The sequence below is a fragment of the Crotalus tigris genome, unplaced genomic scaffold (genome assembly GCF_016545835.1).
Source record: "Crotalus tigris isolate CLP2741 ecotype Arizona unplaced genomic scaffold, ASM1654583v1 scf7180000018923.2277400, whole genome shotgun sequence".
NCBI lineage: Eukaryota > Metazoa > Chordata > Lepidosauria > Squamata > Viperidae > Crotalus > Crotalus tigris.
The window spans coordinates 1990349-2008950 of record NW_024097276.1 but is presented as its reverse complement, the minus strand read 5'-3'; the positions used below and the strand labels follow the sequence as shown (position 1 = coordinate 2008950).

Below are 18602 nucleotides of genomic sequence, written 5' to 3'. Positions count from 1 at the left end.
AGGGAATAAAAAAAACTTGATCACAACTATCTGCCATCAAGAGAAAGAAGCCACTGCTGGTAGCTTCATTATGTGATTTAAAGCATTTTTTGGAATGTGCCAGTCTTCTGTACTAAATATTTATTTTTAAGTTTAAGAGATCAATAGACTAGAGTGGAATATTTTTTTTAATAAAGATTGTCTGTTTTTCATGGACCTTATCTTACAATTTCTTTTTCTGGCAGCAACTTCATTGTCCTTTTTCAAGTGACTTTATATAACAAAAATATTATCAGAACTGAGCTGTATTGAGGCATTTGATAGCGTTTGTTGAACCTGGACTGATAGTTTCTTTAGTCTCTCTATCTCATATATTTTTATAGATATTTTATTAATTTTTTATAGTTACAAATCTTTAGTGCTTAATAAACAATGTGCTGTCTGGGTCCACATATTTGATATTAATAATAATACAATTTCCATTCCTACTCTCTACTCCATTTTTCTAGCCATTTGTAAAAGTTATCCCATGTTCAAAAATATTCTGTGTCTTCTTTCCCTTTTATTTTCAATGTAAACCTATCCATTTCTGCATAGTCCAAAATTTTCCTAATTATGTCTTCTTCCGTTGGTGTTTCTTCATTTTTCCAAAACTGTGCAAATGTAATTCTCACTGCTGTTAGTACATGCAATATTAAATATATACATTTTTGTCATTGTTTTCTGTAATTATACATGAAAGAAATAGTTCTGGCTTGAAACAATATGTTTTCTTAGCATTTTCTCTAACCACATACGTATTTTTGACCAGAATTTTTTTGCTTTAGGGATGTCCACCAGAGGTGATAGTACGTTCCTGGCTTTTGTCTACATTTCCAACAGTTACTAAACATTGTTTTAAAACATTTTTGCTAATCTTGCAGTGGTAAATGCCATCTATAAAACATTTTATATAAATTTTCTTTATAAGTAGCTGTCCTTGTTATTTTATAATTTCTTTCCCACAAGTTTTGCCATTTTTCTAATTCTACATTGTGCCCAAAGTTTTTTGTCCAAGTTATCATTGTTTCTTTAACTTGTTCATCTTCCATCTTCAAGTTTAACAAAAATTTATAGAGTTTCTTAATCTGTTTTTCATCTGATGACAATAGTATTGGGTCAAACACTATTTGGTCTTTATAAAAGCCATATTCTTTGGCATCTTTTTCGTATCTCATTTGTGTTTGTAAGTGTAGCCACCATGATAGCTCAATACCCTGTTCTTCCAATTCTTCTTTAGTTTGCAATTTCCCTTCAGTATTCAAAATGTCTCTATAGGTCACAAATTTGTCATAGCTGATTAAATTTGGGTGCGCAAACACTTCCATTGTCGAGATCCATCCTGGTATTTTCATATAAATTTTCATTTTTATCTTTTCCCATGTTAAAAGCAAGGCATTTCTTACATAGTGATTTTGAAAGTATTTATGGATATTTGATTTGCCCATCATAGATTCTTTCCACTGTACCATGAGGTAGGTCTTAGGGTCTTCACCAGTCCCCTCAATTCCAAATCCATATACCTTCAATGATGGGTGAGTTCTTCTGATTTCCAGTTTTACCCAATTACTATTTAGAACCTGTTGAGTCCTTGGCGGGAAGCAGACACGAGAAGCAGTTGAAGTTCTCAGTTTCCTTTATTCTGCGTTCAGCTTACAAGTAGATGGCTTCAGCAGCTCCCAAAACCTCCCAGCTTCTTATATAGACATTTCCCGGGTAAATGCGATACTTTTCCCGCGCCAGCACCCGTGCATGCGCACGGCGCTGGCGACAGCCTGTCTGGTCCCGGGCAGCTTTGCACCTGCCCGGGACTGCCTGCAAACGCCCGAGCCATTTGCAAGGCTCGGGACATAACACCCCTTTCCCCCGGGCTAAAACTACTACCAACATATAATCATTTATTTTATGCAGTGTTCTGCTTCTCAGTGCTCCTATCGTTACCTGGCTTTTGTTTAGCCAGCAATGTTATGTAATCCTCTAAGTATTTAGGAGACTTCTTTGCTCTCTGTGACCTTCTCAGCTCTGGGTTACTAGCATGAGTTCCCTGACTGGAGGGAGATGTGAGCCTGTTCTCCTTATTTTGCCTTGGTGCCTTCCAAGGACTGTGCCCCGCTGCCTGGCCTGCTTGCTCGCCCACCGGGCTCGTCAGGCCAGGGCTTCTGTCACTTTGTGACCTGGTTGACCTGCCTAGCTGTAGACCCTCGGGCCCCTTGAAGTGATAGCCACTGCTGGGCGTCTCTGTTGAACCTCCTAGGTCCATCCAAGACCTGTCAGGAGGCTGTCCATTCCCTGAACCCCGTTCTGTGTCCGGGCTTGTGTGGGTTTCTGTACTTTCCCAAAACTCAGTTACTCCCTGATTTGGGCTAGAGGTGTTGTAGTTGGGACTTGGTTCCTCGACCACCTCCCTGTATGTTTGACCCCCTGTAGGATTTGGGGTAAGGTCAGGCCAACCTTGGGGATTGTGTGCCAGCTCTCTTGCGGGGAATGATTTGTTGGGATGCCCCCGGGTATCCTCCGTGACTGGAGTGCTGTGTGATGTGTGTGGAAAGTGAGTATGCCCCCGGGGTGACTCCCTGGCTGGAGTAGGCGTGGATGCCTGGTAATTAGGTAGGCTCATAGAATTCTTGTTCGGAGCTCTCGCGGAACCCTGGGATGGGCCGTTTGTAGCTCCATCAGTGGAGATGGGCAGCAGCTCGTGCCCTTCCCTTTGCTCCAAAGGGTCCCCCTCCCCCCCTGGAAAAGACCCAGGAGTCTCATCTGAAAAGTCCCGCTGAGGGCGGAGTTAGTCGATGTGCCGACGCAGGACACGACTGTTGTCCAGGGCTACCTCATAGGAGAGAGGACCTGTGACCCTGGAAATAGAAGCGGGGACCCATGTATGACCAGGCCCGTAATTGCGAGCCCAAACCGGGGCACCCACAAGTAGTTGTCTAGGTGCCCTAGGATGTGAGGTAGATGAAGGCAGTCTGTCCGGATGCAACCGGTCAAGTTTAGTAGTAAGTTGACGCCCCCAACGAAGTTCAGCTGGGCTTCTCCCTGTAGAAGTGGATGGTGTGGTGCGATAAGAAAGGAGAAAGTCAGCCAACCTGTGATGCCAGTCCCCGTAGGTGAGTCTTTTCAATGCGTCCTTTGTGATGCACACCATACGTTCAGCCATACCGTTGGTGGACGGGTGGAAGGGTACAGACGTGGCATGACGAATCATGTTTGCCTGTAAGAAAGCTTGGAATTCGGAGGAAGTGAATTGAGGGCCGTTGTCGGACACAATGACATCTGGCAGCTCGTGTGCAGCAAAAATCCCCCTCAGTACCTGAATAGTCTTTGCAGTGGTGGTGGATGAGACAGGTACAACCTCAAGCCATTTCGAATGGCTGTCAACAAGGACCAAGAAGAACTGGCCCTGAAAGGGTCCAGCGTAGTCAATGTGCACCTAGACCATGGGGACTGTGTTTCCTCCCATCTATGCACGGGAGCTTGGGGCATCTCTGGGCAAGATCGTTGGCACAGGTGGCATGCATGCACCTTAGCCTCAATATCTTTATCTAAACCAGGCCACCACAAGTGGCTGCGCGCAAGAGCCTTCATACGAACAATGCCAGGATGACCCTCGTGGAGGGATTCTAAGACCCTAGTCCTCATGGAGGTGGGAATGACAACTCTGTTTCCCCAAAGCAGACAACCCTGAGAAAGGGACAGTTCGTTCCTTTTGGACCAGAAACTCTGAAACTCAGGACTAAGGCAGTGCTCAGGCCACCCGGACAGGACCCAGGAGCGGACACGTGAAAGTGTGTGATCTGTACCTGTTTCAGCGGTAACATCCCTGGCACTAAGAGGGAGCTCGGGCAAGGCTTGGAGTGATAGAATGTTGACAGCTGGCGCGGGGTCAGCTTCTACTACTGGCAGAGGCAATCTACTGAGGCCATCAGCATGGCCCATTTCTTTTCCAGGCTTGTGGAGTAAAGAAAAATCATATGCAGACAAAAAAAATAGACCACCTAAGCATTCTAGGGGAAATGATTTGGGGAGTCTGCTTATGTGTGGTAAACAGTCCCAGCAGAGGCTTATGGTCAGTGAAGACCGTGAAATGCCTGCCATACAAGAAATCATGGAATTTTTTAATTCCAGCAACAACAGCCAGAGCCTCCCTGTCTATCTGAGGGTAGTTGCGCTCAGCAGAAGACAGTGTTCTGGAGTAATATGCAACAGGAACCTGAGTTCCATCAGACCTGAGGTGGCTCAGGACAGCTCCAACCCCGTAAGGGGACACATCACAAGCGATGCACACAGGAAGGGACTCGTTGAAATGTGCAAGTACACTGTTAGAAGTGAGCAAAGCCTTGATTTTGTTAAAACAACCCTCATGCGTTTGTGACCACTGCCACACTGCTTGCTTGTCTAGTAGCCTGTGAAGAGGCTCAGCTACACTAGCTTTTTGTGGAAGAAAAGAATTGTAGAAATTCAGGAGGCCCAGGAAGGCCTGAAGTTCAGCCTTGGACTTTGGCCTAGGTGCTTCTAAAATAGCAGTCAGTTTGGATTCAGCAGGGTGAATCCCAGCAGCATCAATTTTGAACCCCAGAAATTCAGTAGAAGGCACCGCAATCTTGCATTTGTCTTTTTTGAGCTTGAGGCCTGATTTCCTGAATCTTAACAGAACAGCTCTTAGCCTTTCAGCTAGAATGTGTGTGGAGTCTCCTGCAATTAAGACATCATCAAAGTAGGGGCAAACCCCCGGTATGCCCCGCAGTGTGTTTTCCATTACGCTTTGGAAAATCCCAGGAGCGACATTCACTCCAAACTGCAGCCTTTTTACCTTAAAGGCTCCCCTGTGGGTCACAATAGTCTGAGCTATAGCAGCATCATCATCAACAGGCAGCTGTTGATACGCTTGAGCTAGGTCAAGCTTTGCAAAAACGCGCCCCCCTTGAGGGAGGCCAGAATATGACTGACCACAGGAACAGGATAGGCATGTTGCTGCAATGCCTTATTAAGAGTGCATTTGTAGTCAGCACAAATGCGAATGTCCCCATTTGCCTTTAGAGGCGTGACAATGGGGGTCTCCCAAGGACTGGAATCAACAGGTTCTAGGATTCCCTGTTGAATCAGTTTGTCTAACTCAGTGTCAATTTTACTCTTTAAAGCAAAAGGGACCCTTCTTGCTTTAATTCTAATGGGAGTGACAGTACGGTCTAGCTTTAAGGACACAGGGGGTCCTTTGAATGTGCCCAGCTGGGGGCTGAAAACATCTGCAAATTCTTTGCAGACTTCCTGTAGGTCGAGTGTTTGTAAACTGTTGAGTCCTGTGACATGTATCCCCAGGGCCTCAAACCAATCGAGTCCTATGAGACTCGTTCAATCACCCCCTACTACTAATAAGTTTAGTGGACCTTCAAAACTCTTGTATTGCACGTTAAGGGTGGCCTCCTCCTTAACACACACTCTTGAATTTTGAAAATCTGTTAACACAATGTCAGAAGGCCTTAACTTGGCCTGAGTTCCACTACCGGAACAAATCTTCCTAAATGTATGCAAGGAGATAATTGAAAAGGCAGACCCTGTGTCTAGTTCCATAGATAATGGAACCCCTTGTAGCTTCACCTTGAGTGACAGCTTTTTCTTAATGGGCTTGTGTGTGCCTGTCCTAAGGATGCTTCTTCGCGAAGCGCAAAACCCTACCCTATTCTGGCTGGGGAATCTGGTACCTTTCAGGCGCAGTTCTTCCTGAGGTTGTACCTTTCGTCGGCCCAGACACACAGCTGCAATGTGTCCTTGTTTGCCGCATGCCCGGCAGGTAGCGGAGCGGAACTTGCAGTCGGTTCTCCTGTGGCGACCTCCACAGCCGATGCACTTGAGCGGAGCTGAAGAGCTTCCCTTCTGTTTTTCTTCCTTCGTGGGGTGGAGACGGTCGACTTCCTCGTCCGGATCCTCCTCGGAGTTTCTTTGGACGTCTTCCTGGTGCACGGATGCAACCTCTGGACTGTTTCTGATCGGCCGCATGTTCTTGACAGCGCCGCCTGCTGCTTCTTCTGCGGTGACTTCCCTTAAGGCATCTTGGTAGGACAATTCTTCTTTAGCGAAAAGTCTCTGTTGTAGATCTCGATGCCTTAACCCGCACACGAATCGGTCCCTCAGTCGTTCTTCGAGGTCTTTGAACTCGCAATGCTTGGCGGCCTTCCGTAATGCGGCGATGAATTCTTTGGCCGACTCACCGGGCCGTTGATCCCTCTGCTCGAAGGTGTGGCGCCATGCGATGACGGACATCTTGGGGTGGAAGTGCTCCTTCAGTAGCTTCTTCAGATCTGCGTAGCTTACAGACTCTACTGGAACAGGTGCTGCAAGGTTTTCTGCGATGTCGAAGGCATCTTGGCCGCAAACACAAAGCAGGGTGGCAGCCTTCAAGCTCTCTTCCCTCACTTGGTTTGCCTTGAAGTAGTTCTCCACCCTGGCTACGTATGTCTCCCACCGCTCTGGATGTGAGACGTCGAATTCCGAAAGCCTTCCGATTTTCGCCATCTTCAGGAGACGGGTCTATCAGCCAGCCTACCCCCGAATGCGCACTGGATTGGCAGGTAGCTGCCGAGTCGACGCCGTTCCGCCGCTCAGGACTCACTTGGGTAAGCTTACACATCTTCCTTTCCAGGCGGTGTAAGGCGATCCCACCTTTGTCGCCAGTGTTGAGTCCTTGGTGGGAAGCAGACACGAGAAGCAGTTGAAGTTCTCAGTTTCCTTTATTCTGCGTTCAGCTTACAAGTAGATGGCTTCAGCAGCTCCCAAAACCTCCCAGCTTCTTATATAGACATTTCCCGGGTAAATGCGATACTTTTCCCGCGTCAGCACCCACGCATGCGCACGGCGCTGGCGACAGCCTGTCTGGTCCCGGGCAGCTTTGCACCTGCCCGGGACTGCCTGCAAACGCCCGAGCCGTTTGCAAGGCTCGGGACATAACAGAACCCGTGTGAGATCACCCAATCCTGAACAACCCTTATATCCACCTCCTGTATAAGCGCACACACATTCTCACCCTGAGTATTTTACTGAGCCAGCACACGGCAGCCAATTATGGGCAGCGGTGATCCAGGTAGTGTCTGTAGTGCACAAATACTTATGGTTACTTTTATAGGAATGTTTCCAGGCCTCAGATCCACATCCCACTGTCCCATATTTTCCTGACTTATCTATTGCATTGCAGGCATCAAATTCCAGAAACACCTTCTCCTGCCCTTTTTTAAGGATGGTGGTGTGATTAACATAGGCATATAGGCCAATCACCCTTCCATTATGCCATTGTCCAAACCCTGTATACAAGGTAATATTTAACTTTTCTGGGGTTTGGGGGCGATAACAGACATCTTTTTCTCCCAAAGTGCACAAGATATACATTGTGCCATTATTCAGACAAGTTTTTCCTGTCTGTTTACATCCTACTGGTATTTGGGTGTGATAGACTAAGGTAGTTATGGTGGCTGCACCTTGAGTTGCCTTTGTTATGCATTGGTGACAGTTATCTGATTCCTCTGGGGCCCTTTGGATGTGATGGGTAGAGAGAGGTGGGTTCTCTCGGTAGCAAAGAACCTCCTCTGTTCCATTGCATCTTTTATAAGTGGTTACCCATCGCCGGCCATGAACACAGGAAGGCAGATCAAACTGGTGACAAGTTTCAGGCCTACCAATCCTCCTTCACACCGCCCTATAGTGTTTGAGACATTGAGTACAGGGCTCCTTCCCTGGTCTCACCTGGTGATTGTCCCTTACTGAGCGGCGGGGTATATGGTGGGGCATGTGGATTTGTACAGGAGGGATCCATGGAACACATAGGCTATGGCACCTGATAGTGCAATTAAGAACACAACGCCAATATCGGTGCCCTTCATTTTCACAGGGCAGGTGATTGAAAACAGAACAGTTAGGAGGTTGTGTGATGGAATAAACAAAGTGTCTCCCTGTAGGAAGGTCTACAAAACATTCATCACAAGGAGGGACGTGGTCTGAAGGGTAAGGGTGTGGGTCCCCCAAGAGATATTCATCACCACTTACTCCCTTATGATCTCCCTCCCTTGTGGAAAGACCCTGTCCCACAGAGGTTGATACAGGTTCTGGAGATTTTAAAGTGGGGGATGGGGTGACAGCCTTACTGATATTCAGATCATCGGGTTCAATTAGCCAGTCCTCAGGCACACCCTCAACCCCCTTTTCTTTGACTGTGATCCCTCTATACAGAAACAGAGAATTAATTATAACAGTGATTAACAACAACATTACCACCACCCAAATTGTTGGGATGAGCCCTTTCCTAATACAGGCAGTTTCCCTCATTCTCTGGGTGGAATCCATAACCAATTAAAAAAACTTTTAAGACTAATGATGTGAACGCAGTTTCCAAGGTAGGGACCTTGTGTTGCTAGTGCGATGGGTGTTAGCTTCCGGAGTAACACCTGCAGGGGTTTGCTTCACCTCTCCTGTTCGCAGGGGTGCAGCTTCCGGGGTGTCACCAGAAGGAGAGAGGCTCCTTCTCCTACGATGCAGGGTGAGTTTAAGGGGTTGATTTGGATCACTCTGTACTTTCCACTGGGTGGGGGCGGCCAATTTAACCCTGGACCAATGGATCCACGACTTGATCTCAGCCACCTTAACAGCAAGGGGAGAACACATAACAACAGTATACGGCCCTTTCCACTTTGGGCTTAAGACTTCCCTCTTCCAGTCCTTTACCCAAACCTCCTGTCCAGGCTGTATATTATGTGTCGGCGTAACCAGGACATTGGGGTCTTTGGGTTAGAACATATTGTTGTAGCCGCTGGACTATAGTGTTAAGAGCCTGCAGCTGTTTTAGCTTGACAGTGTCTGCCACCTGCCCAGTGTTCTGAACATCTGGTCTGAGCAGGTTGGGCACTCTGCCAAACAGCAATTCAAAGGGAGATACAAGCAACCCCCTTTGTGGAGCACACCTTACTGCCATCAGAGCCATATTCAAAGCATCTGGCCATTTAAGCTGAGTTTCCTGACATATTTTTGCCAATTTATCCTTAATGGTCCTATTCATCCTTTCCACCCGCCCCCCAGATTGAGCATGGAAACTACAGTGAAGCTTCCAAGTTATCCCTAACATAGCTGCTATCTTTTGGGTGGCTTTATGGATGAATTCAGGGCCATTATCTGAAGAGATTCTAGATGGCAACCCATACCGAGGAATAATAATGTGAAGCAAGGCTTTCGCAACCTCAGTCGCCTTCTTTGTCCTTGTTGGGATGCATTCTGGCCATCCAGTATATGTGCAGACTATAACTAACATTGCTCTATATGGACCTGAACAGGGCATGTCAGTGAAATCAATCATCAAGGAATCAAAGGGATAATTTCCTCTGGGCTGATGTCCTTGAGGCAGTTGGGGTCCTTGCCTTGGGTTGTTGGCAGCACAGGTCTCACACCTAGCACAGACATTTGCTGCAATACTGTGCACTTTATCAATATAAACCTCTCTCTTCAAGGCATTTGCCAGTGCCCCTTTTCCCAGGTGCAATTGCTTATGAACCTGTTGCACTGAATCCCATGCCATATATCCTGGGATAAAGACTCGCTGGTCTGGCAAAATCCACCAACCATCTTCCTGCCTTGCTTCCAACACCTCAATTTGTTTCAAGTCTTCCTGAGAGTAATTGGGTTTCACCCGCTCTTGTTCTTTAGGGGTCCATAAAGCTAGACAATTTGTATGTTCAGTAGGTGCCTTTAGAGCAGCAATGCGAGCTTCCCTGTCTGCTTTATTATTTCCTATTTGAATCTCTGATGCTCCCTTCTGATGGCCTCTGCAATGCATTACAGCTACTTCCTTAGGCTCCCACACACTATTCAGCAGACGCAATATCTGGGGTCCATATTTAATGTCTTTCCCCCCTGAGGTTATGAGTCCTCTTTCTTTGTACAAGGCTCCATGGACTTGCACTGTTAGAAATGCATATTTAGAGTCTGTGTAAATATTAATACGCTTCCCTTTTGCCAACTCCAGAGCTCTAGTTAATGCATGCAGTTCAGCTAGTTGAGCACTCGTACCGGGTGGAAGAGGCTCGGCTTCCCATATTTCCTCCAAAGTCACCACAGCATATCCTGCCTTTCGAATTCCTTCCTGCATAAAACTAGTTCCATCGGTGTATAGGGTAGAGTCTGGATCCAGCAGGGGAACATCTTTCATGTCTGGGTGACTAGCGTAAGTTTCTTCAATTACTTGTATGCAGCTGTGTGTGGTTTCCAAGTCTGGTTCAGGCAGCAGCGTGGCTGGATTCAGTGAGTTATATTGAATTAATGTGACTGTTGGGTTATGGGTTATTAAGGCTTGATATTTTAACATGCGTGGGTTGGTCAGCCACAAGCGTCCTTTTGCTTCTAAAACAGCTTTAAGAGCATGGGGTGTGTAGATATCTAACTTCTGCCCAAAAGTCAATTTGTTGGCTTCCTGTGTTAGTAACGCCACTCCTGCAATTGCTTTGAGGCAAGCCGGCCACCCTCTGGCTACATTATCATGCTGTTTAGACAGATAAGCAACAGGGCGATGCCAGGCCCCCATTTTCTGAGTGAGAACTCCTACAGCCACATTTTGTTTTGTATCTACAAACAACTGAAAGGGTTTTTCCAAATTCGGTAGCCCTAGACTCGGAGCACACATTAAAGCTTCTTTGAGAGCTGTAAAGCTGTTATCTTCCTGCTTCTCCCATTGCAAAGGTTCTTTATCACCTCCCTTGGTTGCATCATACAGGGGTTTTGCTATCAGGCTAAAGTTGGGGATCCATATTCTGCAAAAGCCAGCAGCCCCTAGAAAACCTCTTAACTCTTTTCTGTTTTTTGGGACAGGCAGCTGACAGATGGCTCCTTTTCTTTCATGTCCGAGTGTTCTCTTTCCCTCCTCTATGTCATATCCCAGATATCTAACTCTTGTGGCTACCAATTGGGCTTTCTTTCTGGATGCCTTGTAGCCTCGGTCTTGCAGGAGCTGAAGCAATTCATAAGTATTCTGCCAACAGTCCTCTTCTGTCTGACCAGTGACTAATAGGTCATCAACATATTGCAGCACCACGTCTGGGTGGGGGATGTCTAAGTCCTCTAAGTCCTTTCCTAATGCAGCTCCAAAGAGAGTGGGGGAGTTCTTAAAACCTTGAGGTAGCCTTGTCCAAGCATATTGGTGTTTTCTTCCAGATATGGGGTTCTCCCACTCTTGTGTATAGGTATTGTGAAAAAGGCATCCTTTAGGTCAATTACTGAGAACCACTTGGCCGTGGGGGGAATTAGCCCTAAAATGACATAAGGATTTGGGACCACTGGGTGGATAGTGACTGTAGCCTCATTGACAACACGCAAATCTTGGGCTGGCCGAAACTTCCCTTCCCCCTTAGGTATTGGCAGAATTGGGGTGTTCCATTTTGATTCTATAGGGACTAGAATGTGATGAGCTAGATAGAGGTTTATTACCTCCTGGATAGCTTGGGCTACCACCCTGGGATATGAACGGATTTAGGTTACATTATTACATTATTATTTAGGTTACATTACACAGCCAAGCTTAATATTATCTATTAACTATTATCAGCATCCAGCATTCCTATTAAGATATAGATATATTTTGATGAACCTTTCCTGCCCACCTCATTATGGTAATAAATATGAACCAGCGAGGCAGTCTTTATACTATGCCTAGAAACATACTATAGAAAAACAGATTGATAAATATGTGACAGATGTCTTAGTTGGCATTTTATGAAAAGTTAATCATACTTAAGTCCAATTGAAATTAATGCTCTATATTTAGAGGTTTCTTGAGTTCTATCCATACTGGCATCTGCTATGTTTTTATGTAATAAATAATACTGTCTCTCCAATAAAAAAACTATTACTGACTACATTTCTTCGCTTGGGAGATATCCCACCATATGCATGTATCATTGTGAAGGGAAAAAGAAAAGAAAAAGAAACTTCTGACTTCCACTGTTGCAGTAGAATGAAGCATTAACATCGAACCTCACATTTTTACTTTTATAATACCGTATTTCCCTGAAAGTAAGATCTACCCCCAAAATAAGCCCTAGCTTGATTTTGGGGGGTGGTGAGCCTAATATAAGCCCTACCCCAAAAATAAGCCCTAGTTTTTGGGGTGAGGCACACACCTAAAAATCAAGCTAGGTGGGGGTGGGGGGTGGAACTGCTCCATGCACCCCACACCCACTTACCTTGCAGCCAGGCTTCTCCTTGCCAGCCCACTTCTTCTGTGGTGTCTTCTGCAGCCAGGCCTGCATTTCTCAATCACAGGCCTTTGCAGAAGGCCTATGCAGCCGAGAACCGAGCTGTGGATTGAATCCATAGATCTCTGCAGCTGAAGACCAAGCTATGGATTAAATCCATTGCTTGATACTTGGCTGCAGGAAATGCAGGCTGGACTGCAGCTGCAGAATAAAGTTGTTCCTTCGGCCCCAGAAGAAGAGGATCTGCTGGGCGGGCTGTTGGTGCCAGAGGTGAGTAAGATATCCCCCGAAAATAAGATCTGGTGCCTCTTTTGGAGGCAAAAAAAAAAAAGACTCAATCTTATTTTCAGGGAAACATGGTAGCATAAACTATCCCTATCTGTAACAACAAATCAATCTAATCAGTAAAACCCAAAATCCCCCCCCCCTCTTTTTTATATCATCAAGTTTTTGACACCTTACTAAGCACTGGTGGTGCTCGAATATTGTCATGTCCTAAAAGTGGTACAATCTGGGAAAAGGTTGAAAAGCCCTGTCTAGGCAATAGATTTCCTAAATATAGGCCATCTTGCCTCTAAAGATGCTAATAACAGTTGCTGGTGAAACATCAGGATATCTGTTGTCTAGGGCCTCTAGGCCATGATCACCTGAAGCCCAATGCTGTATAACAGGTACAATCTGTAAAAGCCTACACCACTATATTATCCTCATAGAAGGATTTTCAGCTACTTCTCAAATGCCATTAGAGAGAGGCTCTTTCTCACATCAGATTGTTAAACTGTGATGGCTCAGTGGTTAAGATGCTAGCTTTAAGAAAGCACGACCTAGCATTGCAAAATGAGGTGAGCTCTCACTGCTTGCCCCAGCTCCTGCCCACCTAGGAATTCAAAAGCATGAAGTAGATAAATAGGTGCCACTCAGTGGGAAGGTAATAGGGTTCTGTGCACCTTGGCGTATAGTTATGCTGGGCACATGACCATAGAAATGTCTTTGGACAATGCTGGCTCCCTCAGCTAAGAAACAGAGATGAGGACTGTCTGCTAGAGTCAGATACAACTGGATAGGGGAAACCTTTACTTTTACCTTTCTCTGGAGAACAAATCATAAAAACTAAGGACTTGAGCCATATTCAATTTTATAGGAAATAATCAACTTTGATATGTACCAGAAATCTAGTGGTGACTATGTGGGTACTGTGATGGTCATAAATGTGAGTTCTGGCCCTAAGTTACTTTTTTTTTCAGTGCCAGTGTAACTTTTAATGATTGATAAACAAGTGGTTGTAAGTCAAGGACTAATACAGTAAATTCTTTTTTATTTATTTTTCTTCCTTTCAATTAATAACAGAAAAGAAAAAAAAGAAATGCATCAAATAATAGCAATGCATGCATTGTCGAAGAAAATAAAAACTGCTATAACGAAAAACAGTGCTATACAGAAACAGTCAAATCAAAGTTAGATTTGGCTTTCCAAAATGAAGCTGCCTTACCATTTTGGCAATCAGCAGTTAGGACTAGAAAATCTTGAGTTGGCTTTGGAGGAATATGGATGCTTAAAACAAGGAACTGGACTGACTGTGATTATATTGTAGGGTGTGAAAATGAATATCTGTCTCTGAGAGCTGCTCCATGTCACTACAATACGCATAATTTCCTTTTTGAGTACAATGTCTTTAAGGCTATATCTCATTAAAATATTTACTCATCATATCAGTTACCAATTTGGCTCCAATTTTACAATTTAGCAGTTGGATCTCATATGGAATTGGGAATGGCATTAACAAAAGCCAAACTCTGTTTGTTTGTTTGTTCATTTACTTATTACATATTTTCCACATTGATTGGCAGCCGTTCTCCATGACATCAGTCAGATTAGTAACAGCATGCAACAAAAGGAAAGTTATCTACAGCATTACTTTGCCAATCCCATGAGATTTCAGGATTGTCACCTAAATACAGTCTGTGAGTTTCCTAGTTTGATTTAACATTGTAGACAGGGTTTATGCTATAGCAATCCCTGCAATCTTATAGTGAATGCAGAATTCAGTCACTATGTTCATCAATAACTGGACATGAGGCCTTTGTCATGTAAATGCAGTGCTTCACTACTAAGCTATTGATGTGCCATGGTGTTTTTGGCAAGCCATTTCCCACAAGATAGGACTAAAAAAAAATGGCAGAATGGTTCAGTGTGTTGGCTTGATATTAAAATCCTTGAAAGCAAGGAGATTGTCTCTATAAATATTGGACAGTCTTTCTTATTTTATTCATTGCTTGTGTTTAGATCACTGCATGCAGAGATAGAGATAGATAGATAGATAGATAGATAGATAGATAGATAGATAGATAGATAGATAGATAGATAGATAGATAGATAGACAGACAGACAGACAGACAGACAGACAGACAGACAGACAGACAGACAGACAAGGGATGGGGAGAAGCATTTATCTTGGCATTAGAGAGAAAAGTAGTTTGTCATTTACCTTCTTCTGGGACGTGTTTCTTCCCAATCTACTGTACAGCCCTAAATTTCCCAGACATTAACTAAGCTGGATCCTTTTACCTTTCTGCATCTGCTAAGATCAGCTAAGGTCTGCCATCTGCTGAAAGTCATATGTAAAAACAAAATTATTCTATTCTGTTCTATTATCATATTCTATTCTTTCCACTCCATTCTAGATCAATGTTTCTTAAACTTGGCAACCTTTAAGATGTGTGAACTTCAACTCTCAGAATACCATTCTGTGAGTTGAGGTTCATACATTTTAAGAGTTGTAAAGTTTGAGAAACTCTGCTATAAATAACAACATATAATTCATTGAAAATAATTTCAGAGAATATTTTCCAATATTAAATTACATTGTAGAATTGCTACATAAATTTCAAAGAAACCAGACTTGGATGTTTCAAAGTATGTTCTGGAAAATATGTCCATTTTTAATCATCTGGCACTTGGTTCTTCATTAATTTTTTTATTATTATTTTCATCCCGCAGGACAAAACTTTATTCCATGCTGTGAGCGGCAGCTGCATTGATTGCAATCCAGCAGAGAAGAAGATTTTCATGAATAGATGTGATCCTTTATCTGAAACTCAACAGTGGATTTTTGAGCATATTAATATGACTGTTATAGAAAAAATTATCAGCAAAGAAACCAGCTCTTAGCAAGGAACAGAAAACAAACTGCTCTGTATAGATTGAAAACAACATTTTGGCCAGCATCTGAATTAGAGGAATCAGAAATTAAGTTTTCCTAGAGCAAGGAAATCTGTCCTGAAGATTAAGCAAATGCCAGGGCAGAAGCCAGCCACATATCACTGCAGATGGACAATATCTCAAGAACTTGGCTAAGAACATTACCAGCTGCTGCTGAGGTTTAAACTCTGCTGACAATTCCCTTGCTGGTCAAGGGAGAACTTTATTTAAAATAATGAAATGATTCAAATGCTTAGTGTTAATAAAGTTAAGCAAAAGTTTTAGAGTTTCTCAGGTTAAACCCTGCTATAGTGAGTAGGTACAATTAGTTGTTGTCATTTATGGATAACTAATGGAGTGCATGACTGCTAGGGGGGATGTTTGAATTGGCATTGAACTAGCAACATGTATGAAATGTTGCCAAAATTGTGAAGGAGATATGTTCTAATGCCATTTCATTCCCTCAGCAAATGTTTGAGTCGCGAGGTTATCTAAATAAAGGGTCACAGCAGAGAATATTGACAGCCTCCTTGTTATGTTCTTTTCAGTGTTGAATAGGAAATGGATTTTTTAAAAAGTAATTTTAGAGTTGCATTTTTGAATGAAGCATGAAAATGATTCTTAAAGTTTTGAGGTTCCATTTTTTTGCAGTTCAACAAATAATAAATTCCATCAAAGAATTAAATAAAATTTCCATCATTTTAAACAGTATTACCAAACAATTACCTGAAGTCATTTTTATCTAAGCCATCATTTATAAGATAAATAAAAAAGGATACAGAGGACTCATTTTTCATCATCATTAGCAGCAGAATCTTATATCAGCAGCATGTTGCAAATTTTTCAGAAAGAATTTATTTTTGGAAATCTTAATTCTGTGTCTGTCATCTACAGTATTAAGCAAATTCTTATAACTATTTTTAAATTTATAGAAAATGCATCATGAGTCTGTCAAGGAAAGCTATATATCACCTAAAACTAAGAGATGCTGCTTCACCAATATTAACCGAGTTAATAGAGTTGTAGAAATAACTATTATCCAAAGTGATACTTGCAGTCCTTTGTAAGAATTGAGATTCCTAGAGCCACATGTGTTAGATGGGTGATTATATAAATTTGATAAATAAAATAAATAAGTCCATTGAAGTACACTATTGCAGGAATCATATGGTGTATCTCTTGCTTAAATCCATCAATATAGAACAAACACATCAGACAGAAGATTTGACCAATTTCACGATGTTACCATGAGCAGGAACAGTTGTGTTTGCAATCCTAGTTGATACTGAATTTATAAAACATTGATTTTGCTGGATGAGTAGTCTAGCTGTTGCCTGCAACTGTGAGTGAGCATTGAAATCTGCCATCTAAAATGTTAGTAAACACTTATATGTGGCTTTATTCTTAAGCATGATTATAAAGGCATTGCCTTTGAATGTGTACTTAACTATGGGGACAAAAATGTTAGGGCAGAACTGTCATAGCAGAATAAAAATACTGTCAAGGTTCCAATGATGAACAAACCAAGCAAGCACCTTTGAGACATTCCAATCTCTTTATGTAAAACTGTACACGTATGAAAACAAAACCAGCTCTGACAAAACCCCACCCGAGCCCTACATAGTGAAAGAATAGAATTTTCTCTCCTCCCTCTGGATCAAGTCACGATGGCCAATTAAATACAGAAATATTATGAGAATGTATCTCTGGGTCTGTCCAGAAACCTGGTAAATGTCCTTGGTTCCCATAGTCTGCTTCCTTAATCTTTGAAGTCTGTATTGGCAAGCTGAGAATGATAACTGTTGCAGTAGAAAAAATATCCATGCTTTGAAACTTGACAGGCAGACCCTCCTAAAAATTGGAAGGACCCTGGAAATCAGCAAACACATATTAATATATATATTAATTACATTTTATTAAATTATAGAGTAAAATACAAAATTCAAAGCAAATAGTAGGACACAAAGTGGAGGGAAAAGGAAAAGAAAAGTGAGGGAAAGAAGGGAAAAAGAAAAAGAAAAAAAGGCATTAACTTCCAGCATCCTCTGTTGCAGTAGAATAAAGCATTAACACTGAACCTCAACTTTTACTTTTTCATAATAGTATAAAGTAGCCATTTCTGTAACAACAAATCAATCTTATAGTAAAACCCAAAATCAAAGTTTCATTTTAGCAAACACATATTAAAGCATTTCTTTTTTCTCAATTTCTCACTTAAGAAGCCCCTGGCTTTTGGGGATACTTTGAATGGAAGTATGAATGTTCTAATTTTATGAGATTTGATCCAACTCGCCTCCTCTATTGGATAACCTCTCCACTGTACTAGATACTGTAGTTTCCCCTTATAGATTCTAGAGTCTAAGATTCACTTAACCATGTAATGTCTTTCCCCTGCCCCACCACCACCACCATTATTGGACCAGGTGCTTCTTTTCCAATTGGTCTCAGTTTAGATTCCTGAGCTGGCCTCAGCAGGCTGCAGTGAAATACTGGGTGCACTTTACCCAGTATTCTGGGCAGTTTCAGTTCTATAGTCACTGGTTAATAACTTTCATGATCGGGAAAGGCCCTATATACTTAGACCTAGTTTTTTACAGAGAATCCTCAACTTTAGGTACTTGGTGGATAGGTACATTTTATTTCCTACATGGAACATTCCCTGGAGAGCTCACCTCTTATCTGCTTGTTTCTTTTGATTCTCTGTTGCTTTGGTAATGCTTTCCTCACATTTCCCCATGTGACTTTTAGGGAGTCTTCCCAATCAATGTCACTGATGAGGGAGTTTCTCTTGGGCATTCTGGTATCAGCACAAACTCCACTCCTATAGTTATCTTAAAGGGGGTAAGCCCTGTGCTACTATGCACCACATTGTTGTATGCCACTTCAGCAATTGGCAGGAGTTCTGCCCAATTAGATTGTTGATAGTTGACATAACAGCACAGATATTGTTCATCATTGCATTGGCTCATTCTGCAGCCCCCTTTGTACTTGGATGAAAAGCTGAACTAGGAGCTTGGGAGGACCTTATCAGCTTTACAAATTCATGCCAAAATTTGGCAGTAAATTGGACCCATCAGTCTGAAATTATGCATTTAAGCACTCTGTGCAGCTGTTAAATATTTTGCAGGAACATCCTAGTCAGTCTCTGGGCTGATGGGAGACTGCAGC

General features: G+C 43.0%; 1 protein-coding gene across 1 annotated transcript in view; it reads left to right on the top strand.

The window, feature by feature from the left end:
• Positions 1-16021, top strand: part of LOC120314397 (polypeptide N-acetylgalactosaminyltransferase-like 6) — a 210895-nt gene extending 194874 nt beyond the window's left edge. The window contains exon 8 of the mRNA XM_039357445.1: positions 15234-16021. Within this exon, the coding sequence (XP_039213379.1) occupies positions 15234-15404 (171 nt within the window). The 3' untranslated portion in view covers positions 15405-16021. The remainder of the gene's footprint in view (positions 1-15233) is intronic.
• The last annotated feature ends 2581 nt before the right edge of the window (positions 16022-18602 follow it).